The 24,225-nt window shown below is 41.3% G+C and overlaps 1 protein-coding gene across 2 annotated transcripts; it reads left to right on the top strand.

Annotated features, from left to right (window-relative positions):
- Positions 1-666: 666 nt before the first annotated feature.
- Positions 667-22,677, top strand: tspan1 (tetraspanin 1). Of its 2 annotated transcripts, XM_029708041.1 has the most exons (8): positions 667-956; positions 1,242-1,304; positions 10,146-10,349; positions 12,859-12,933; positions 20,008-20,106; positions 20,829-20,972; positions 21,507-21,590; positions 22,350-22,677. In XM_029708041.1, exons 2-8 carry the CDS (start codon positions 1,248-1,250, stop codon positions 22,407-22,409), a joined length of 723 nt encoding a protein of 240 aa, XP_029563901.1. In that variant the 5' UTR covers positions 667-956; positions 1,242-1,247; the 3' UTR covers positions 22,410-22,677. The 2 variants fall into 2 exon arrangements, with proteins under 2 accessions (XP_029563901.1, XP_029563903.1); XM_029708043.1 differs by lacking the exon at positions 12,859-12,933.
- Positions 22,678-24,225: the final 1,548 nt, after the last annotated feature.

Genomic DNA, 24,225 nt, shown 5'->3' with positions numbered 1-24,225 from the left:
AAAAAAAAACATACAAAATAATGGTCAGGAGCCTGTAATACGGCAGCTATCCACTGCAGCACCATCTTTGTTTTTAGGTTTGTTATGGGCAGCAGGTAGCCTAGCGGTTAGAGCGTTAACCCAGTAACCAAAAGGTTGCTGGTTTGTACACCCTTCGCTGACAAGGTATAAATCTGTCGATGTGCTGTTGAGCAAGGCACTTAACCCTAATTTGCTCCAGGGACGCCGTACTACTATGGCTGACCCTGTAAAACAACACATTGATTCAACCAGTTTGTGTCCAGTGGGATACTAATATCTGCACAGTATGGTGAGGATTATGCAATATAACCCTATGGCGTACAGGTGACACTGTAGATTCACAGCCTGGAGTAAATGTATGGCTATAAATCTGGACAGTGTGTGATGATAATATTATACACAGATTATTTGTTACAACAGAATAGTTTACAGGTGACACTAGACTTGTACCTGTGTGTCCCCTCTCTGTCTCTACTGTGTTTATACCTGCAGGGGTCAGGAAGAGACTGTGACCTGAGACACACACACAGCACTCAGTCCCCGCAGTCTGTTCATCTGTCACCTGGCTGACAGTCACCTGTACCTGTCCTGGCCACACCCAGTCCACCTTGAGGGCATCAGAGTATTCCTCCTCACTCTGACACAGCAGTACAAGTCAACCTGTACTGGTATACCTGATCACAGACACCATCACTCACTCACCCCTGAGAGACGCCATCCATACACACACGCCCACAGTTACCTGTTCTGAACACCTGGCTGTACAACACACCTGGACCCCTTGTTTCTTTCTAAAGGATCCTCTGCAGTACTGAAAAGAGCCCTGGTCTGCCAGAGAACAAAGCATCTCTCTGGGACCTAAAAGACACCACACTGGTAGCAGTCATCTCCTGGGTATATCTCTTTAAGGCACAGAGGCAGTCTCTACAACACAGGTGGGTTTCATATGTTTAGATCACTGTAGAAAGATACTGTGTTGCTGTTGTTGAGCCTGTTACATCTGTGACTGACTACTTTGGTCTCTCTGTTTGTGTTCAACTAGCTTTTGATCACCAGGATGCATTGTTGGCACAATCATTTCACAGCGAGTGATTTTAAATGGCGGGAGACGGACCAGAATGTATTAATATATGCATTTTAGAAGCTCATTGAGTGTGTGAGTGTGAGAGAGAGGTAGGGAGAAGTAAGCAGCGGCATCATTTATGTTCTCTTTATTACAGATTAAAATGGCATGCTTCACATTCTTCAAATTTATGATGGTCTTGTTCAACTTGCTTATCCTTGTGAGTATGTTTCCCTTTTGATTGCATACATGCACATGGTTGGGCGGGGGGGTGGGGGGGGCTAGCGAGGGGAGAGTAATTGCATTTGTTAATTTATTGCATTAAATCTTTATAAGTCCTGTGTGAATGAAACAACAAACAATGGCTTTTAATGCATAGAGAAGTATTTTCTCTCGCTGTCCCCCACCTCTCCCTCAGCACCATGAACTCAACAACATATCAACGATGTTACACAAATACCACAAATCACTGAGAGGAAGCTAAAATGATACTCTTTAAGTCTCTCTCTCTCTCTGTCTCTCTCTCAGCAGTTCTCATGTCATTAACTTTAAACTCTCTAATTTTGCTACCTACGTTTTCCACCTAGCGTTTATAACTAATGATGTTTGTGAAATGGAGGGGGACTTTGGCATTGGTAAGCTGCATTTTCATTACACTTTGCTGCTCCCGTTGAAATGATCGTTGAAGTGTAAGTCCTTTTCTACTGGGTTTTCATTAGTGCCTGAGCCAAGTTATTTAATAAACCTACACCATACAATATGATAAACTATCATGTCTTAATAAAGTCATGTTATGCATGCTTATTTGGATCTGGGAAGAACAGTTAGATGCAGTCTTTTGACAAGGTCATAACGCTCTATCTCAGTGCCTGTTCACACCATTCGACTTATTCCACATTTTGCTGTGGTACAGCCTGAATTTAAAATGGATTATGTTGAGATTTTGTGCAACTGATCTACACACATTACCCCATAACGTCAAAGTAGAATTTTGTGTGTAGAAGTTTTTACAAATTAATACAAAATAAAAAGATGAAATGTCTTGAGTGAAATATTCAACCCCTTTGTTATGGCAAGCCTAAATAAGTTCAGGAGTAAAAATTGCATTGTAAATTGCATGGACTCATTCTGTGTTCAATAAAAGTGTTTCAAATTATTTTAGAATGACTACCTCATCTCTGTACCCCACGCATACAATTATCTGTAAGGTCCCTCAATAGAGTAGTGCATTTCAAGCACAGATTCAACCACAAAGACCAGGGCAGTTTTTCAATGCCTCACAAAGAAGGGCACCGATTTGTAGATGTGTAAAAAAAATACAAATAAAGCAGACGCTGAAAGTCCCTTTGAGCATGGTGAAGTTATTAATTAGGCTTTGGATGGTGTATCAATACACCCAGTCACTACAAAGATACAGACGTCTTTCCTAACTCAGTTGCCAGGGAGAGCAAGGAAATTGCTCAGGGATTTCACCATGAGGCCAATGGTGACTTTAAAACAGTTACAGAGTTTAATGGATGTGATATGAGAAAACTGAGCATGGTTCAACAACATTGTAGTTACTCCACAATATTAACCTAAGTGACAGAATGAAAGAAGGAAGCCTGCACAGAACAGCACAGAATAAAACATTTAAAAAACGTGCATCCTGTTTACAACAAGGCACTTAACAACAAAAAAATCCAAGAAATGTACTTTTTGTCGTTATGTTTGGGGAAAATCCAACACAGCACATCACTTAGTACCACTCTTCATTTTTTCAAGCATGGTAGTGGCTGTACCATGTTATAGGTATGCTTGTCATCGGCTAGGACTAGGGAGTTTTTCAGGATAAAGGAATAAAATACACCTATAAGCACAGGCAAAATCCTAGAGGAAAACCCGGTTCAGTCTGTTTCCCAACAGACACCTGGGAGAAGAATTCACGTTTCAGCAGGACAATAACCTAAAACACAAGGCCATATCTACATGGGAGTTGCTTACCAAGACAACAGTGAATGTTCCTGAGTGGCCTAGTTACAGTTTTGACCTATATCGGCTTTGTCGCGAGATGCTAGGAGTGGTGGTAGGAGTCAGGCGCAGAGAGCAGAGGTAAGGTAATAATGAATTTATTCTTCCCGGTACAAAACGGTCAACGCCAACACAACGGGCGCGTGATACAAAACGACCAACCCAGTAACAACGGGCACACAGTCCGGAGAGAGAATACACGGCGAAATAGCCAGCACATCCAAAAAACACAATGACAGAAAATAATCCCGCACAAACCTGGGCGGGCTAAGCAGGCTTAAAGAAACCCAAATCAAGACACACAATAGGGAACAGGTGCAACCAATAAGACATTACAAACAGAAAAGGAAAAAGGGATCAGCGGTGGCTAGTAGGCCGGCGACGACGAGCGCCGAGCGCCGCCCGAGCAGGCAGGGGAGCCACCTTCAGTGGGATTCGTGACAGGCTTAAAAATCTATGGGAAGTCCTGAAAATGGCTGTCTAGCAATGATCAACAACCAATTTGACAGAGCTTGAATAATTTTTCAAGAATAAATGGGCAAATATTGTACAATCCAGGTGTGTAAAGCTCTTGGAGACTCACCCAGAAAGACTCAGCTGTAATCATCGCCAGAGGTGCCTCTACAAAATTTTCACTGTCATTATTGGGTATTATGTGTAGATGGGTGAGAAAATAAAAATATTGAATCCATTTTGAATTCAGGCTGTAACACAAACAGTGACGATTTTAGAATGTACATCTTGTAGAAGCAAACTCCACTCAATTTTTGGGGGATGCATGCCAGCCAAGCCACTACACGACACAACACTAAACAATACATTAATTGCACTATAACAGTGGCAAACGGTGCCCACAAACTGTTCGGGCCTACATAAAGCTGTCCCAACAGCAGAGTCCCAACACCTTACCACTGCTACACCTGGCTATCAGAGGAGCCTTGTCTGGCAGCGAAACAGTTCATTCAGCATCATTTACTGCCTTTTAAAAAAACATAGCTGACTTGCTTAAACATGGTTTCAACTGACACTTGAGATGTACAAACTATGGCATAGGGGACGACGAGCGGATAAGAGGCAATCTGTATTTTTGATTTAGACAATAATGTGAGAGCTAGGACAGACGTTGTCAATATAACTATTTGTTCAGCACTTTGAAATGTATAGCAACAGAATTCAGAACATGGGCCGTTCTTACAGTGTTCTCTCTGTACACCAAATCAGAACCATAGGATAAATAAAGAGGGCATATAAGCAGACAATGAAAGCTCTAACAATATTCAATGATTACATTTCTCTAAAACAGGCTATAGGCTACATGTGCACCACCATGTCAGAACAGTCGGCGAAATTATGACGAGAAAAGGGACCAAATTATTAGGGTGAGGCACATGGGCTACCAACATCTTACTGCACAACATACACTTAGTATTACTTTCTTAGCTACAGTATGCATATCTCCCTGGCATATTACATCATTTATGAAGCAGCATACAAGACATTTTGGACTCACCTTGTGGTGCTGTGCTCACTTGAATAGGAAGGTGGCGCGGCGGTCCTTCATGGGCCAATTTTGTCATCAAAGTCTGGAATTCTCTGGATTTATAGTGCTTTCAAGAGAACTGGGAACTTGGAAAAAAACAAGGTTGAATCATGATGACGTCAGTGATCTTCAGGTCAGAGCTCTAGCAAGAAGCCCAAGTTCCCAACTTGCAATTACAAGTTGGATGACCGTTCAAAACGTATATTTTTGCAGTCGGAGCTTGTTTTTTTTCAGAGTTCCTAGTTGTTTTGAACTCACCGAAGTCAGATTTCCCAGTTCTGAGTTTCCAGTTGTCTTGAGCGCGGCAGAAGTCATGCTGGAATGACAGCATGGCCAATGTTGAATGTTTATCCTTTCAAGCTTGGTAAAGAGACCCTTAAACCCAGAATTGGAACCACACACCCACTCCCTTGAATAGTAGGCTAATGATTGCTTTGCAATGCTTGCAGTTAACCACAGATTCCTTCCCAACCACTCATTGTTGAATTTGTGAATTCAAACTTGTTGTGTAATGTTTTTGTCCAATGGCCGATGAGCACCGATATGTTTTATCTATACTTTCTCTTAATTATTTATCTTCATTTGACATGGATTAAAAAGGATTTGCCAGTAGATTGTTGACTTGATTCATGATGATGACTGTTAGCTTGCTGGCTACGATTTTGAAAGTCCAATCAAAGCTACTGTAGATATAACGTGATTTGACATCGTTGTATCTGTGGCCAATGACCTTGAGCCTTCTTGGATGGGCACTTCTAATGTAACTCTATGGCAGCACCCAAGGGGGTTGATTTTTTAGCTCTACCCTTAGATTTGGCGGTGACGTAGTGTCACCATGAGTGACAGAACTCTGAGCCAATCACGGCGCAACTAGAGAACATTTTCAATCCCTACGCTCTGTATTTTCCGCTGGCTTCCCCACCACCATAGAGAGCACTGAGCTAGGCTGAAACACCTGCATTTTGTAGCTGCCTAACTCAAGAAAGCAAAAATGAGACCATGATTGTATGAAGGCTTTATTGACTCAAGTATTATAATTATTATTATTATTATTATTATTTTTACATTGTTTGCAAACTGATATGTGACACGTATTAATGCCAAAATATCATGGAAAACAAGAAAAAATGTGTATACTTATATACAGCACCAGTCAAAAGTTTGGACACACCTACTCATTCCAGGGTTTTTCTTTATTTTTACTATTTTCTACATTGCAGAATAATAGTAAAGATATCAAAACTATAAAATAACACATGGAATCATGTAGTAATCAAAAAAGTGTTAAATAAATCAAAATATATTTTTTATTTGTGATTCTTCAAAGTAGCTACGCTTTGCCTTGATGACAGCTTTGCACACTCTTGGCATTCTCTCAACCAGCTTCAGCTGGAATGCATTTCCAACAGTATTCATTAATCTATTCACCCATCCCCCTCTCCAGAGGTCTATATGGCTCTGTTCAGGAGTCTCCTATTCAATCCCTCCAGCCCTAATATCTTTCATTTGTCCCTTCCATATTGTACTCACCTATCCCATTTACCAAGTTGACCTCTAGTCCTAACCTGATTTCCATGTGATCTATGACAGGTCTCGTGGTGTCTGACAGGGCATCCCAGGCAGGTGGCATTCCATCTACCACATTAGCCTGCAAAAAAATAAAAGAGAAAGCCAACCACAATTAGATCAGGGAGAGGGAAAACGCTGCCAGACAAGGAGTTAGGGGGAATATGGTTGTCGTATCACATTTACCGAGCAGGGCGTTCATCACTGAGAACAGGTGGAGGAAGAAATAAAAGACAAGATACCCTGAGGAGAAAGGAGAGGGGGAAGAGGGGAGGAGAGGAAGACAGGGGGAGATTATTCTCATGTGGAAGACATCAGGGCTGATGGGGAGGATGGTGGCAGGCAGACAGACTGGCAGGCCTAGTTTCATGTGCAGCTGACAGAAAGCAGAAGGCCTCCTGTATATGACTGACATAGCTCTGATTGGAGAAGACAGACAATATCAGGTTTCAGATGCTTTCTGTTCTGTGGGGAGGAGAGAAGGAATAGCATAGTTTAACATCCACCCACTCTCTCACTGATCTGACCTACAGAGAAAGAGAGAGAGAGCGAGAGAGCGCAGATGAGATTCACCCACTCTCTCACTGATCTGACCTACAGAGAAAGAGAGAGAGAGAGAGCGAGAGAGCGCAGATGAGATCCACCCACTCTCTCACTGATCTGACCTACAGAGAAAGAGAGAGAGAGCGAGAGAGAGAGAGCGCAGATGAGATCCACCCACTCTCTCACTGATCTGACCTACAGAGAAAGAAAGAGAGAGAGAGAGAGAGAGAGAGAGAGAGAGAGAGAGAGAGAGAGAGCGCAGATGAGATCCACCCACTCTCTCACTGATCTGACCTACAGAGAAAGAAAGAGAGAGAGAGAGAGAGAGAGAGAGAGAGAGAGAGAGAGAGAGAGAGAGAGCGCAGATGAGATCCAATGGTAAAGAAAAGCATTAGATCTGTCAGACCAGGCGTTTGGTATATACAGTTCAGTATAGTGCCTTCAGAAAGTATTCACACCCTTCACTATTTCCCACATTTTGTTGTGATACAGTCTGAATTTAAAATGGATTAAATTGAGATTTATTGGCACTGGTCTACACACAATACCCCTTAATTTCAAAGTGGAATTATGTATACAAATAAATAAATGTTTACAAATAAATAAAAAATGTAAATCTTAAATGTCTTTAGTCAATAAGAATTCAACTCCTTTGTTATGGCGAGCCTAAATAATGGCAAGCCTAAATAAGTAAAAATAGTAAAAATATGCTTAACAAGTCATGTAATAAGTTATATGGACTCACTCTGTGTGCAATAATAGTCTTTAACATGATTTTTGAATGACTACCTCATCTCTGTACCCCCAACAATTCAATTATCTGTAAAGTCCCTCTGTCAAGCTGTGAATTTCAAACAGATTCAATCACAAAGACCAGGGAGGTTTTCCAATGCCTCGCAAAAAGGAACCCTATTGGTAGAAGGGTAAAAATAAAACAAGCAGACATTGAATATCCCTTTGAGCATGGTGAAGTTATTAATGATACTTTCAGCAGGACAATAACCTATGAAACCTTTCTGAAGGCACTGTATATGTTTCAAAATCAAATATATTGCCCCACATCTCCCGTATAAAATAAATAATCCTTCCATTACATGAATCAATGTGTGAAGTAGGTATCTACATTTGTACATAAAATACAATTTATTTAGAGCTAGACCAGAGTTCCCGATTAGACCTAAAGAGCTAGAGTTGGTTCTCCAGCAGTCCTATGACATCATCAGGCAGAGCCGAGTAGAAATATAATGTTCTCCTCCTGGCCAATCAGACAATAGATAGATACCTCCTGACGATCCCTACATTACATTTTAATCCAGATATAATTCCATGGTTGACTTCTGCATGTCACACAGAGAGAACAGGTCAAGATGATCACTAAGTGGATCCCTGCCTATTAAGCTGTTTGGTATTGGTGGAGAGAGAAAAAGGGTCATGGGGAAAGTGTTTCCTTTAGAAAAGGTAACAAGAGGTCAAGTCCTCTTTGGCTGGTATATAACAGAAGCCTTGGGCTGAAAGAATAAATGTATCTTCTTCTCTCCCTGACCCCCTCTTAACCTTTTTACTGCAGTAGGCTAAATCAGGGTCACACAGAGTGTTTCTGGGTAGTCTTAAACAAATCTACTTCGAAACATAGTATACACCTCATACACATGGTTATGGGCTTAAACAAGAAGACACCTGTACCATGTCAGATATATTGTGCTGTTTGTTTTTAGCATTAATCATATTCATTCATTTCCTAGACAAAGAACACTGACATTTCAATAATGTATATAAACGCAACATAAAAATACATTAAAATATAAATGCAACATGAGCTGAAATAAAATATCCGAGAAATGTTCCATATGCACAAAAAGCTTATTTCTCTCAAATGTTGTGCATAAATGTGTTTACATCTCTGTTAGTGAGCATTTCTGTCAATATAATCCATCCACCTGACAGGTGTGGCATATAAAGAAGCTGATTAAACATCATGATCATTACACAGGTGCACCTTGTGCTTGGGACAAAAAAAAGCCACTCTAAAAAGTGCAGTTTTGTCACACAATGTCATAAATGTCTCAAGTTTTGAGGGAGCGTGCAATTGGCATGCTGACTGCAGGAATGTCCACCACCGCTGTTACCAGAGATTCGAATGTTAATTGCTCTACCTTAAGCCACCTCCAATGTTGTTTTAGAGAATTTGTCAGTAGGTCTAACCGGCCTCACAACCGCAGACCACGTGTAACGACAACCCAGGACCCCCACATCCGACTTAATCTGAGACCAGCCACCCGGAAAGCTGATGAAACTGAGGAGTATTTCTGTCTGTAATAAAGCCCATTTGTGAGGAAAAATCATTCTGATTGGCTGGTCCTGGCTCCCAAGTGGGTGGGCCTGGCTGAACTGTAACTCAGTAAAATCGTTGAAATTGTTGCATGTTGTGTTTATATTTTTGTTCAGTATACATCCCAGAAGACTGAAATAGAACAACACTGTTTGACATAGAAACACTGGATGTTCGTCATTATTTAAAAAAAGTAATATATATATATATATATATATATATATATTAATTATGAAATTATGAAAAATATGAATAACATTCCACCCATGAGGCCAAAGGGGGTGCTTTTGGTCATTGACACCAGGAAAAAGCTACACAGCAGATGATGTGACACAACACACTTATTACCTCATGAAAGAGCTGTTGTCCCAGCAGATAAAACTGCTAAATCAAGTGGCTGTTTTAGTTCAGCAGCAATGTCTTTGTTCTCCAATAAAAGTAAATGTGAAATTCAGTTCAGTCCCAAAACAAGGCAAGAAATCCCCCCAAAAAAGCTACAAAATACAGATAATCCAGCCACAAGAAATGAAACAAGGATTGATTTTACAAGCTCAGTTGTAGACCCTAGCAATAGCCTTCCAAACTTTGGTCTGCAGAGAAAACTTCTCTCGACAATCGATACAATATCGTTAAAAAAGTCTTTAAGAATGTTATCACTTGTATAGAATGAGAAAACTAGGCTTTAAAACTATAAACAGTTTCCTAGTTACCAAACTTTTCTGACCACAACATGTAGTCAAGATGGCTTCCCTCTTCCTGACACACTCACTTCCTATTTCATTCAAACAGGAAGTAACTATGGGTTTTATTTTTATTTTGTATTTTTTTTATTGAACCTTTATTTAACTAAGTAGCTATGGGTGTGGCTATGGAGTGTCCAGGGAAGAGCACACAGCCTATACACATCTCAAGGAACCATTGAACCTTGTGGGTTGCAAGTGTCTTTGTGTGTATTGACCCATGTGTATCCCGTGTGTGTGTGTGTGTGTGTGTGTGTGTGTGTGTGTGTGTGTGTGTGTGTGTGTGTGTGTGTGTGTGTGTGTGTGTGTGTGTGTGTGTGTGTGTGTTTCCAGCTGGGGGGTCTGACCCTGCTGGGCGTGGGGATTTGGGTGAGTGTGGATAAGGGTTTGTTCCCACAGCTGCTGAGTCTCTTCACCCTCGACATGCAGTTTGTCAAGGTGGGCTTCTTCTGCATCGCTATTGGAGGAGTGCTGGTTCTACTGGGTGTACTGGGCTGCTGTGGAGCCCACAAGGGGAGCAAGTGTCTTCTGCTACTGGTAGGTACAGTCCAGAGTACAGGCCCACTGTTGAACACAACTAATTAAGTTACACTAACTGCTATGCTGAACACAGCCAATTAACTTACACTAACTGCTATGCTGAACACAGCCAATGAACTTGCATTAACTGCTATGCTGAACACAGCCAATTAACTTGCATTAACTGCTATGCTGAACACAGCCAATGAACTTACACTAACTGCTATGCTGAACACAGCCAATTAACTTACACTAACTGCTATGCTGAACACAGCCAATGAACTTGCATTAACTGCTATGCTGAACACAGCCAATGAACTTACACTAACTGCTATGCTGAACACAGCCAATTAACTTACTCTAACTGCTATGCTGAACACAGCCAATTAACTTACACTAACTGCTATGCTGAACACAGCCAATTAACTTACACTAACTGCTATGCTGAACACAGCCAATTAACTTACACTAACTGCTATGCTGAACACAGCCAATTAACTTACACTAACTGCTATGCTGAACACAACCAACTAACTTACACTAACTGCTATGCTGAACACAGCCAACTCACTTACTCTAACTGCTATACTCACAATTGTGATCTAACTCAACATAACTACAAAAGCATAAGGTACATTATTAACTATATCTGCAGTATATAATTCATGACCGTATTATAGACCTTAGATACCCACTTCTCCACACTCCCAATTAATCTATCTACACAGTTCACAAAACAAGCTACCATGTCCATGATGGACTATCTTTCTCCAGTGTAGTCCTGAAGAGGGTGTGTTAATGTTCATTAACAATGTGGCTAACTACCCCAGAGTCCATTTCATTAATAATGAGTAGCACAGTTAGGACATTTTCCCCATAAGCACCATCACATACTAAGTCGTTCATTACTCAGACTGATAGAGTCTAATGGATAGTAGTCCATATAGGATACATTACTGTTTACAGCTCACAGCCAGGAGAAGATGCTTATCGGTTGTTTCAGCGTTCACATTAAACCACTTCCCTGTTCTCCTTTGTCTAATCAACGGTTAGCTGTCCTTTATCGAAGGGCCTTTACAATAATATGACAGGACAAAGGCTGATTACGAAGCCCTGAGGAGTGTAGGAGTTGTGTTGTGGTTGGATAAGGGTTGTTTAGTTGTTGTTTAGTTGATGTGGTTGGATAGGGGTTGTTTAGTTGTTGTGGTTGGATAGGGGTTGTTTAGTTGTTGTGGTTGGATAAGGGTTGTTTAGTTGTTGTTTAGTTGATGTGGTTGGATAGGGGTTGTTTAGTTGATGTGGTTGGATAAGGGTTGTTTAGTTGTTGTTTAGTTGATGTGGTTGGATAGGGGTTGTTTAGTTGTTGTTTAGGTGTTGTGGTTGGATAGGGTTGTTTAGTTGTTGTTTAGGTGTTGTGGTTGGATAAGGGTTGTTTAGTTGTTGTTTAGGTGTTGTGGTTGGATAGGGGTTGTTTAGTTGTTGTTTAGGTGTTGTGGTTGGATAGGGGTTGTTTAGTTGTTGTTTAGGTGTTGTGGTTGGATAGGGGTTGTTTAGTTGTTGTGGTTGGATAAGGGTTGTTTAGTTGTTGTTTAGGTGTTGTGGTTGGATAGGGGTTGTTTAGTTGTTGTTTAGGTGTTGTGGTTGGATAAGGGTTGTTTAGTTGTTGTGGTTGGATAAGGGTTGTTTAGTTGTTGTTTAGGTGTTGTGGTTGGATAAGGGTTGTTTAGTTGTTGTGGTTGGATAGGGGTTGTTTAGTTGTTGTTTAGGTGTTGTGGTTGGATAGGGGTTGTTTAGTTGTTGTTTAGGTGTTGTGGTTGGATAGGGGTTGTTTAGTTGTTGTTTAGGTGTTGTGGTTGGATAGGGGTTGTTTAGTTGTTGTGGTTGGATAAGGGTTGTTTAGTTGTTGTGGTTGGATAAGGGTTGTTTAGTTGTTGTTTAGGTGTTGTGGTTGGATAAGGGTTGTTTAGTTGTTGTGGTTGGATAGGGGTTGTTTAGTTGTTGTTTAGGTGTTGTGGTTGGATAGGGGTTGTTTAGTTGTTGTGGTTGGATAAGGGTTGTTTAGTTGTTGTTTAGGTGTTGTGGTTGGATAGGGGTTGTTTAGTTGTTGTTTAGGTGTTGTGGTTGGATAGGGGTTGTTTAGTTGTTGTTTAGGTGTTGTGGTTGGATAGGGGTTGTTTAGTTGTTGTGGTTGGATAAGGGTTGTTTAGTTGTTGTGGTTGGATAGGGGTTGTTTAGTTGTTGCGGTTGCATTGTATTTGTGTGTTGTGTTGTGGTATGGTGTGATGGTTGGTTTGTGAACTTGTGGTTGTGTTATGGTTGTGTTATGGTTGTGTTATGCTTGTGTTTGTGAACTTGTGGTTGTGTTATGGTTGTGTTGTTTTGTTTTGTGAACTTGTGGTTGTGTTATGGTTGTGTTATGGTTGCGTTCTGGTTATTTTGTGAACTTGTGGTTGTGTTATGGTTGTGGTTAAGGTTGCAGTCAGCTACTCTAAAGCCAAGTCCTTTTTCTTTGTCTTGTTCTATTAAGTTTTTCTCCATCATCCTGATTATTTTCATCGCTGAAGTGGCAGCCGGAACGGTGGCCCTCGCCTACTCTTCATTTGTAAGTCTCCCTCTCTCTCCACCTCTGATTCAAACCTCCCTCCCTCTCTCTTTCTCTCTCTCTTTGTATCATCTCTCCTTATGTCTCTCTCTCCCTCCTCCCTCTCTTGCTCCAGCTTTCACTCCCATTCTCGATTTTTATCTCCATGTAAATTTTCCTTCATAGCCCGGCCATCATTGAATTACTGGGCTTTATGTCCACTTCAGTACATTTGGCCCTTTAATGACTCCCAGATTGCCTGGGGCTATGTGCGACGCCTCTCACTTTGAGCAATTTATTACTCTGGAATATTGAAGTTAAAGCATTTTATATGCAAAACAGACTATTTACATATATAGGTCCCGCTCCTGCTCTTTCTCCAGTCCCGTTCAGTAAAATACTAGCGGGACACCCTGTCCTTTCGGACGGTAAATCATTGGAAATGAATCATTTTATTTAACGAAATTCTCTCCTCCTGCAAATAAAAAATGTGTTTATCTGTTCTGCATTTTGGTCTCTGGATATACCAATATTCTCAAATCCGGAGCATTTAAAAATCTCCCATAGGCCTATTTCCTGTGGGATCATGGCACTTGCTTTCTCTTTCAAATTCAATGTTGGCCCCATGTTATCTATATATATTTAAAAAACAGTATAGGAATGCTCCAGACTTAGATTTATTCAAGAAATACGTTGTTTCATCCAACATGTCCAAGCAGGAATGCAAAATAAAGATATTTTGATGCATAACATGTAAACCAGTGATTGGCATGAATTTTGGGTTGACAATTAGACTATTTTTCTATAATTGTACTGTCAAAATAGGGCTCCAGAATTTCTGTTTATTTTGTTCAATAGAGATACATTTTCATACATCTTTTTGAGAACAAACAGGTTATCATATACTGTAGGCGAATTCACTTGGGGCTAATCACTGAGCAAGGAGAAACTCGAAAACAAAACCACAACAGTAGCCTACTTATTTTTCCAGCCAATCCGGTCTCATAGAGTAGACGTAACACAGTACAGCCAGCTTCGTGCAAATGTGTTTTTCTCTTCCTCCCCTTCTCTTCATCTAGTCTACTCGGGGGGGCACAGAGAGAAACAGGGGCAGCAGGGAAAACACCTTGATGCAGGAATCAGGATGTTACCGTTTGATCAAATCATGGTTTTAGCTGCTCCAAAAATAGAATGTTTTGAGTAAAGTGACCAGCTAAAATTTGGAACTCGCACCGATGTGACCACATCCAAGCGTGTAATTGTAATTTCCACCTCTCTAATGTCTACCAGCTCACGTTTCTTTCCTGTGTTTTAGGTAAAGAGCTTATTTGACTTGTTACATACCTTGCTTTATTTGACAGCATTATTTGAAGGGATTTGAGGATTACTTTAAGTGTTGGGGAAAACAGGGAAGCGGGTCATGATGAGATGTTGTTTTAGATTTTATACGTGGGCCCGTCAGACTATAAGCACATCAGCGCAGTTGATTTTGAATTTCCAGTCAATTAGCATTATGGGCAATAGGCCTAGTCATTCTATGACAGCATCATCTCCCGTAGTAACGGTGTCATTCCAAACACAAAAACCTTGAAAATAATCGTCAAAGTTACTCAAAAGTCCTCATTTCTATTTTTTTTATCTGATTTAAACCTGTCCCTAATCTTAACCACACTGATAACCTTTTTCCTATCCCTAACCTTAACCAAACTGCTAACCTTTTGCCTATCCCTAACCTTAACCACACTGATAACTTTTTGCCTATCCCTAACCTTAACCACACTGATAACCTTTTGCCTATCCCTAACTTTAACCACACTGATAACCTTTTGCCTATCCCTAACCTTAACCAAACTGCTAACCTTTTGCCTATCCCTAACCTTAACCACACTGATAACCTTTTGCCTATCCCTAACCTTAACCAAACTGCTAACCTTTTGCCTATCCCTAACCTTAACCACACTGATAACCTTTTGCCTATCCCTAACCTTAACCACACTGATAACCTTTTGCCTATCCCTAACCTTAACCACACTGATAACCTTTTGCCTATCCCTAACCTTAACCACACTGCTAACCTTTTGCCTATCCCTAACCTTAACCACACTGACAACCTTTTGCCTAACCCTAACCTTAACCACACTGCTAACTTTTTGCCTAACCCTAACCTTAAATTTGGAGCAAAAATAAAAAACAATATACAATATATTTTGATTTTGTGACTGTGGTAACTAGTGACAACTTCTGGATCTTGACATGATTATTACGCCTCTGAAATTTACACACCCTAACTAACCAAACCTGGCAATCCTACCTGCATCTGCTCGCAAATCATGTGTGTGTGTGTGTGTGTGTGTGTGTGTGTGTGTGTGTGTGTGTGTGTGTGTGTGTGTGTGTGTGTGTGTGTGTGTATTTTTGTGTGTCTGTGTATGTTGGTGGGTCTTTGTCGAGGGCCAGAAGAGATCCTAGGCGTGTATTATAGATTCTCATTGTTACTTAATTAGATATGCTTATAGTCAATCTATTGTGCTGCTTTTTAGCATTAATCCTATTAATTCATTACCTAGACAAAGAACACTGCCATTTCGATAATGTATTTGGCAGTCTCCGAGCATCTGCCCATCCCCGGCTTTTGATGACACAGTATCATTGCAATAATTAATATGGATTGGGTAGTAATATACATAGCCATCCATGAACATAATAACTCTCCGAAATATACCTCTGAAACAATGAAATGGGCAATACATATAGGGTGTTGATCTATTTCCTACTACTTTATCTACCACATAAATCTCTCTTTCCCCATCGGGCCTACGTCCTAATCTAACCAAAAGGCCATGACCCGATGGAATCTGAATAACTCTGATTTAATAACCAATTTTAGGGAGCGTTATACATGCGTTATATGACTGCTTGATAGTTATTCTAAAAGACATTCAGAGGAGACACGTGACGCTTATATGATGTAAAAATGTAAAACAACACTGTAAGTTACTACAGGGCCTTAATAAGAGATTAAAACAGAGAGGTGGTTGTTTCTGTCGGTAAGAGCTACTCTGCAATAGAGCTTCCTCTGTTTCTTACAATGAAATAATGTCAGATAATTAACACTTTCATGATTTATATTTAAAGAGATATTATTTATAAACAGTATATACAGTTGAAGTCAGAAGTTTACATACACCTTAGCCAAATACATTTAAACTCACTTTTTCACAATTCCTGACATTTAATCCTAGTAAAAATTCCCTGTCTTAGGTCAGTAAGGATCACCACTTCATTTTAAGAATGTGAAATGTCAGAATAATAGTAGAGAGAATGATTTATTTCAGCTTTTATTTCTTTCATCACAATCCCAGTGGGTCAGAAGTGTACATACACTCAAGTAGTATTTGGTAGCATTGTCTTTAAATTGTTTAACTTGGGTCAAACGTTTCGGGTAGCCTTCCATAAGCTTCCCACAATAAGCTGGGTGAATTTTGGCCCATTCCTCCTGACAAAGCTGGTGTAATTGAGTCAGGTTTGTAGGCCTCCTTGCATGCACATGCTTTTTCAGTTCTGCCCACAAATGTTCTATATAGGATTGAGGTCAGGGCTTTGTGATGGCCACTCCAATACCTTGACTTTGTTGTCCTTAAGCCATTTTGCCACAACTTTGGAAGTATGCTTGGGGTCATTGTCCATTTGGAAGACCCATTTGCGACCAAGCTTTAACTTCCTGACTGATGTCTTGAGATATTGCTTCAATAAATCCACATAATTTTTCTTCCTCATGATACCATCTAGTTTGTGATGTGTACCAGTCCCTCCTTGTAACGCGGGTCGTATAAAGGGGACCAAGGCGCAGCGTGTAGAGTGCTCATATTTCCTTTTAATGAATATACTTTTATACAAAACAACAAAACGACCGACAACAGTTCCGTCAGGTGAACTACACTAAACACAAAACAACTATCCACAAAACCCAGGAAGAAAAACCCCTACTTAAATATGATCTCTAATCAGAGGCAATGAGGATCAGCTGCCTCCAATTAGAGATCAACCCCAAACAATCCCAACATAGAAATAGACAAACTAGAACCTAAACATAGAAATAGAACACATAGGTAAACCAAAAACACCCCCTGTCACGCCCTGCCCTACTCTACTATAGAAAATGACATCTTACTAGGGACAGGACGTGACACTCCTGCAGCAAAGCACCCCCACAACATGATGCTGCCGCCCCCGTGCTTCACGGTTGGGATGGTGTTCTTCAGCTTGCAAGCCTCCCCCTTTTTCCTCCAACATAACGATGGTCATTATGGCCAAACAGTTCTATTTTTGTTTCATCAGACCAGAGGACATTTCCCAAAAAGTAGTCCCCATGTGCAGTTGCAAACCATAGTCTGGCTTTTTTATGGTGGTTTTGGAGCAGTGGCTTCTTCCTTGCTGAGCGGCCTTTCAGGTTATGTCAATATAGGACTTGTTTTACTGTGGATATAGATAACTTTGTACCTGTTTCCTTCAGCATCTTCACAAGGTCCTTTGCTGTTGTTCTGGGATTGATTTGCACTTTTTGCATCAAAGTACATTCATCTCTAGGAGACAGAACGCGTCTCCTTCCTGAGCGGTATGACGGTTGCGTGGTCCCATGGTGTTTATACTTACGTACTATTGTTTGTACAGATGAACGTGATACCTTCAGGCATTTGGAAATTGCTCCCAAGGATGAACAAGACTTGTGGAGGTCTACAATTGTTTTTCTGAGGTCTTGGCTGATTTCTTTTGATTTTCCCATGATGTCAAGCAAAGAGGCACTGAGTTTGAAGGTAGGCCTTGAAATACATCCACAGGTACACCTCCAATTGACTCAAATGATGTCAATTAGCCTATCAGAAGCTTCTAAAGCCATGATGACATTTTCTGGAATTTTCAACGCTGTTTCAAGGCACAGTCAACTTAGTGTATGTAAACTTCCGACCCACTGGAATTGTGATACAGTGAATTATAAGTGAAATAATCTGTCTGTAAACAAATGTTGCAAAAATTACTTGTGTCATGCACAAAGTAGATGTCCTAACCGACATGCGAAAACTATTGTTTTTTAACAAAAAATTTGTGGAGTGGTTGAAAAACCAGTTTTAATGACTCCAACCTAAGTGTATTTAAACTTCCGACTTCAACTGTATATACAGTACCAGTCAAAAGTTTGAACACACTTACTCATTCAAGGGTTTTCCTTTATTTTTACTATTTTCTACATTGTAAAATAATAGTGAAGAATTCCAAACTATGAAATAACATGTGGAATCATGTAGTAAACAAAAAAGTGTTAAATAAATCAAAATAGATTTTAGATTTTGGCCTCCACAATTAACCGACCTCAACCCAATTGTGATGGTTTGGGATGAGTTGGACCACAGGGTGAAGGAAAAGCAGCCAACAACTGCTCAGCATATGTGGGAACTCCATCAAGACTGTTGGAAAAGCATTCCAGGTGAAGCTGGTTGAGAGAATGCCAAGAGTGTGCAAAGCTGTCATCAAGACAAAGGGTGGCTACTTTGAAGAATCTAAAATCTAAAATATATATTGATTTGTTTAATGCTTTTTTGGTTACTACATTATTCCACGTGTTATTTCATAGTTTTGATGTCTTCGATATTATTCTACAATGTAGAAGATTGATCAATAACACTCAACGGCATATAGCCTAATATCCTCCACAACTCTCCTCTCCTTGCACAGTTTAGTTGATACAGTCGGTACATTATTCCCTCCTGGCTCAGTGCCCAGTGTGTTGGATGTTTAGGCCTTTTTCCTGTCCACAGTGTATATGTGAGTGTGTGCGTGTGTGCGTGTGTATGAGTGTGTGTGAGGGAATGCAGTGTAGCGAGGGGCATGCAGGGCAGGCAACCAGGCAGGCAGAGTGACAGTGATGAATTAGCTAGCTGGTAATAACCCCTCTGATCTGAGCCCCTCTTCCCGCTTCTTGGGGGGCACTTTTAATTGTAGCATGTCTCCACGTCCCCTCAGGCTACTCTCTCCCTGCTCCCTGAACACACACACATACACTCGCTCCCCTGAGTCTTTGTGTGACTGTACGCCAAGGGCTTATTAATCAAAATGGAAAAAACGGGGACACACTGAGTGGAAGGGAGGTAGGGAGGGAGGGAGGTAGAGGGAGGGAGGGAGGTAGGGAGGTAGAGAGGTAAAGAGAGGGAGGAAGGTAGAGAATGGGAGGGAGGTAGGGAGGTAGAGAGGTAAAGAGAGGGAGGGAAGTAGAGAGTGGGGAGAGAGGGAGATAGAGAGAGATGGGGGAGAGAGAGGGAGAGAAAGGGAGAGGGGTAGAGGGAGGGAGGGAGGTAGGTAGGTAGAGAGGTAGAGAGAGGGAGGGAGGTAGAGAGTGGGGAGGGGGAGAGAGGGGGAGGTAGAGAGAGAAGGGGAGGGAGGGAGGGAGGGAGGGAGGGAGGGAGGGAGGGAGGGGGGGAGAGGGAGAGGGAGGGAGGTAGAGAGAAGGGGGGGGGGAGAGAGAGGGAGAGGGAGGGTGGTGAAAGAAAGCAAGCCTGTATGTCATATAGGAATTCACTCTCTCTACAATAACAGGAGCTCTGGCATGAACGTATTCCTTTGTATTATATAGATATGTTCTCTCTGTATGAAATAAATATGGTATGAAACACAATAGGAGAAAGTGTCCTGACCGAACAAACAGGAGCATCAATATATATGTAAATGTGACCACTTACAATCACAAAGGAGAAAATGGAGAAAAATGTCCCAGTCATCTTCTCAGGGACAGGCTATGGGTTTTATTTCCCAGGTGCTTTGTTTGGTTCAGATAGACATTTATTTCATTATTGATGCATAGCTGACTGCCTGAGCTGTACACTCCCTTAAAACAGACTATATGTTGTAGGTTTGTTCAGTGACCTTGTGTGTGTGTGTGTGTGTGTGTGTGTGTGTGTGTGTGTGTGTGTGTGTGTGTGTGTGTGTGTGTGTGTGTGTGTGTGTAGAGGTCGTTGATGTTAGGAGCTTAGTGGCCCTATTTGCTATGGTGCGTGTATATGCACCCGGGGATTGTCATGTGTGTGTGTGTGTGTGTATGGTCTCCAGGCCGAGGGGATTCTTAAAGCATGGGCCACTTTTGTCTTGAAGAACCAGTATGGCAGCGATCCGGTGGTCACCAAGATCTGGAACAGCACCATGACCGAGGTATGGCTACCTCAAGTTACCAATATTTCTCCACTATCCAGGAGAAAGACAGGTGCCGTTGTTCATAGACAATGGTGAGCCTGAACCATCCAATTCCGTGGCTAGCCCTCCTGAGTCCTGGCTAACCCTATCTGCGATATTTAATCCCATACGGTATGGGCCATAACTGCTGAGTTTGTCATGCTCTATCTATCACATGTCAATCACATTCTACCCTGTAAAAGTTTAGAATGGTAATGACATGGCTTTGACTCTTTGTATTGTGTAGCTTCTGTATTGTGCCTTACCGTGTTTTAAATTGCACACAATTCTACATTTCTGCCATTGCTCAGCTCTCCTTATCATGCTTGATACATTCAAAGACCTTGACTTGTGAATCTCTCTCTCTGCTAAAAGCATGTCAATACATCATGTACCTCTCTGGGACCATAGCCACCATCTTTAAGTAGCCTACAGGCTAGAAAGTACAGAGGAATACAAATCAATAACCTAAGTAGAATGCCAAAGAAAAGCTGTTTGTTACATAACCGTCCATGTTGTGTTGCTTTTTATTGAATGGTAAATCAATAACTAAATGAAATGCCTTTCTTTTGGTGAACATTTGCCAGTGTGCTCGTCCATCTCCAACACATTGTTGTTAGCATGTCACTCAAGTGTTACAAGGGAATGCTGAGAGAATACTACATTGCACATTTTCTCTCTTTCTCTCCGTGTCCTTGAAGCTGAACTGCTGTGGCTTCACCAACTACACAGACTTTACTGACTCGTACTACTCTGAGCAGAGTGAGGGCAGCTACCCACCCAGCTGCTGCCAGCTAGACACTGCCCCCTGCAGCCAGCAGCAGGCATGGCACAGTGCTGTTCAGGTGAGACCACGGCTGCCAATGGCTCCCTATGTTGAATGATCAAAGTTCTATGTATAATGAGCAGTGCATGACTCTTATGGTAACATTAGTTCAATGGGCTTTCTCCATTCTGATGGTTTTATACTCAACCAAACAAGGACAACACTGACAAAGAAGTAGTCCAATTTCTAGAACTTTCTTTTATTTATTTAGCACTGTTTTCAAAATATTATTAGAGACGGTATCGTCTCTGGTCAAAAGTAGTGCACTATATAGAAAATAGGGTGTCATTTGGGACGAATGCCATAGACTGGGTGAGACACCCACAGAGTGACACTGTTTCCCACAGGAACAACCATAAATCTTCTTGTTTACACTCAAATGTATCATAAACTAAACATCTTCAACAAGCTTCACTTGATCTAGAGAAAAACACGTGCAAATGTGTAACAAATCTGACCCAATGCCTTTAATGACCTTGTGTTTTAAAACCACTTAGACGTGTACAACAATTGTCCTATTAATAATGAATGTTCTGTACACGTTCCTCTCCAGGGCTGTTTTGAACAGCTGTTGGAGGCCCTTCAGAAGCATGCCAACATCGTAGGTGGAATAGCCGTAGGCATCGGAGGGCTAGAGGTAAAATCAACAGGTCATAAATGATCCTGTGTGGCTCAGTTGGTAGAGTGTGGCACTTCTGACACGTGGGTTCAATCCCCATGGGGGGACCAGTATGAAAAGTGTATACTCTAAGTTGCTCTGGATAAGAGTGTCTGTGAAAATGTGACTGTGCATTGTTCAGTGCAGGAGTATCACTGTGTACCATGTCTATCAACCTCTAGTTGCAGGATGAGTAAAAGCCATTGATTTGCATGTACTGAACATCTAGTGGTGATGCTTTGAGGAATCTGATCTACAATCTGATCATAATGTTATAAAGTGACTCACGCACATTCACAAGCAGTCAGGAAGAGATGATAGGGTAGGTTCAGGTAGGAACCGTACCGTCCAGGACTGGGGAGTTTTTGCTATGGCGATGGTCAGGTCATCATGTCAGGACAAACTCCCGGCCATAATGACAGCTAGTGTTGGATACAGGAGCTGTTACAGGGCCTTCAGAAAGTATTCATACCCCTTGACTTATTCCACAATTTGTTGTCTTACAGCCTGAATTCAAAATGTTTATTTTCTTTTTTATATATAAAAGCATAATTCCACTTTGACATTATGGGGTGTTGTGTGTAGGCCAGTGACACAAAATCTCAATGTAATCCATTTTATATTCAGGTTGTAACACAACAAAATGTGAATACTTTCTGAAGCCACTGTACATGTTATTAAAGCCATATTATTGTAGTTGTAATCTAGATAATTCTAACACAAGTTTCTCTCTCCTAGGTGGCAGCGATGCTGGTATCCATGTACCTGTACTGTTATCTGGACAACAATGTCAGCTGAGACTTTTTATTGTACAGACAATATGTTGGTGAAAGGTTAATAATAGTGATTGTAGTGCCATCATATCTGATAGGTTGCCTTGATGTTATTATCTACAAATGTATATCAGTTATCCATTATTTCACGTTTACTAATCAAATGAGATATCTTTTTAATTTTAGCACACAAAAGCCAAAACATAGTACTGTGTGTAATGTTGTTTTAGATATTGTCACATTTCTTTACTGTAAATACACTTTATATTTACAATAAATTTCAGCTACCAACATGTCTGGATGTTTAACAACAAAATCACACATTTAAAGTTCCTACATACACTAAGTGTTCAAAACATCAAGGACACCTTGCTAATATTGAGTGGTACCCCCCCTTTTTGCCCTCAGAACAGCCTGAATTTGTCGGGGCATGGACTCTACAAGGTGTTGAACGCTTTCCACAGGGATGCTGGCCCATGTTGACTCTAATGCTTTCCACAGTTGTGTCAAGTTGGCTGGATGTCCTTTGGGTAGTGGACCATGCTTGATGAACACGGGAAACTGTTGAGCATGAAAAACCCAGCAGCGTTGCAGTTCTTGACACAAACCGGTGGGCCTGGCATCTACTACCATACCCTGTTCAAAGGCACTTAAATATTTTGTCTTGCCCATTCACCGTCTGAATGGCACACATACAATCCATGTCTCAATTGTCTCAAGGCTTGAAAATCCTTCTTTAACCTGCCTCCTCACCGTCAGTCTATGTCATGGAAAGAACAGGTCTCTTTAATGTTTTTCTACTCTCAGTGTATACTGTAATATGAATTTTAGATATATTAAATGAGCAGTGAGCAACAACACACTGCATTGTAATAATTCAAACCCAGATATATTACATGAGCAGTGAGCAACAACACATTGCATTGTACTGTGTGTCACATAATAGTACTGTGTGCAGATGGGGCGGCAGGTAGCCTAGTGGTTAGAGTGTTGGACTAGTAACCGAAAGGTTGCAAGATCAAATCCCCGAGCTGACAAATTAAAAATCTGTTGTTCTGCCCCTGAACAAGGCAGTTAACCCACTGTTCTTAGACCGTCATTGAAAGTAAGAATTTGTTGTTAACTGATTTGCCTAGTTAAGTAAAGATGAATGGAATACTGTACATTTGTCTTTGTTCTATTACCACACTGTCCACAGATGTTACAGTAAATATTGACCAATCTGGGGCTTCTGAAACATAGAAAGCAGGAATGGAGAGAGAGCGTGAAATAGGGTATTGTTCAAGCCTCGTATACCATGCCTCTGGCTATTGCACCTGAATTAGTGGAATTATCATCTTAAATCCCTGTTCAAACCCTGAACGCCAAGCAAATGTTGTTGTTCCCCTTTGACGGTCTGTTTAAGTGACCCTGGCATTCTCACTGCTCAGGGAGAGAGGGGTGGGGGCAAGACCATATACCATTCTAGCCAATCAGACCTCAGAGAGGTATTTAGGGATACATCTCTCATCATTTCAGACCAACTGTGCTCATCTCATTCCCTCCCATGTATAACAAGATCTCTCTCTCCCTCTCTCCCTCTCTCCCTCTCCCAACAATAACCCTCACACACCAACCCCCTCTCCCTCTCCCTCTCCCTCTCCCAACAATAACCCTCACACACCAACCCTCTCTCTCTCTCAACAAGAACCCTCATACACCAACCCCCTCTCTCTCTCCCTCTCTCTCTCAACAAGAACCCTCACACACCAACCCCCTCTCTCTCTCCCTCTCCCTCTCCCAACAATAACCCTCACACACCAACCCCTTCTCTCTCTCCCTCTCCCAACAATAACCCTCAC

Source organism: Salmo trutta, chromosome 22, assembly GCF_901001165.1.
Source record: "Salmo trutta chromosome 22, fSalTru1.1, whole genome shotgun sequence".
NCBI classification, from domain to species: Eukaryota; Metazoa; Chordata; class Actinopteri; order Salmoniformes; family Salmonidae; genus Salmo; species Salmo trutta.
This window is presented reverse-complemented; position numbering and strand designations above follow the sequence as displayed.

Excerpts from the sequence above, each read along its gene's own strand:
- tspan1 (XM_029708041.1), top strand. The coding sequence starts at position 1,248 with ATGGCATGCTTCACATTCTTCAAATTTATGATGGTCTTGTTCAACTTG. Across the intron at positions 10,350-12,858 it reads GCAAGTGTCTTCTGCTACTG|TTTTTCTCCATCATCCTGAT; the intron begins GTAGGTACAGTC and ends TGTTCTATTAAG. Across the intron at positions 20,107-20,828 it reads GGAACAGCACCATGACCGAG|CTGAACTGCTGTGGCTTCAC; the intron begins GTATGGCTACCT and ends GTGTCCTTGAAG.